The sequence below is a fragment of the Nanorana parkeri genome, unplaced genomic scaffold (assembly GCF_000935625.1).
Source record: "Nanorana parkeri isolate BGI_ZX_2015 unplaced genomic scaffold, ASM93562v1 scaffold4943, whole genome shotgun sequence".
NCBI classification, from domain to species: Eukaryota; Metazoa; Chordata; class Amphibia; order Anura; family Dicroglossidae; genus Nanorana; species Nanorana parkeri.
In genome coordinates, this window is record NW_017311203.1 from 1 (window position 1) to 290 (window position 290).

Genomic DNA, 290 nt, shown 5'->3' on the forward strand with positions numbered 1-290 from the left:
GATGACACTGAGCACGCTGAACTGGAGGCGGAGGGAGATGGTGCGCTGGCTGGTCACATGTGCTACTGAAGTCGGTATGTATGACAGTCGCACCTCGGCGTCCGTCCCAGTATCACTGACATAGACCATAGCGCTGTACAATGTCTATACACATGATTCCTGTGCAGTGCTAGAGATGAGCGGGGATTTGGATGAGATTGCTGTTGCTGGGTAGGGATTAGAAGGGATCACCGGATGGGGGAGATTTGAGGGTCGCTCTGGTCCGGGGGGGGGGGGGTTTGGCATTTGTG

At 55.5% G+C, this 290-nt stretch overlaps 1 protein-coding gene across 1 annotated transcript in view; it reads left to right on the forward strand.

Annotated features, from left to right (window-relative positions):
* The first annotated feature begins 7 nt into the window (after nt 1-7).
* Nucleotides 8-290, forward strand: part of LOC108804062 (zinc finger SWIM domain-containing protein 5-like) — a 1414-nt gene continuing 1131 nt past the window's right edge. Inside the window, exon 1 of the mRNA XM_018575828.1 lies at nt 8-74. Coding sequence (XP_018431330.1) covers nt 38-74 — 37 coding nt within the window. The 5' untranslated portion in view covers nt 8-37. The remainder of the gene's footprint in view (nt 75-290) is intronic.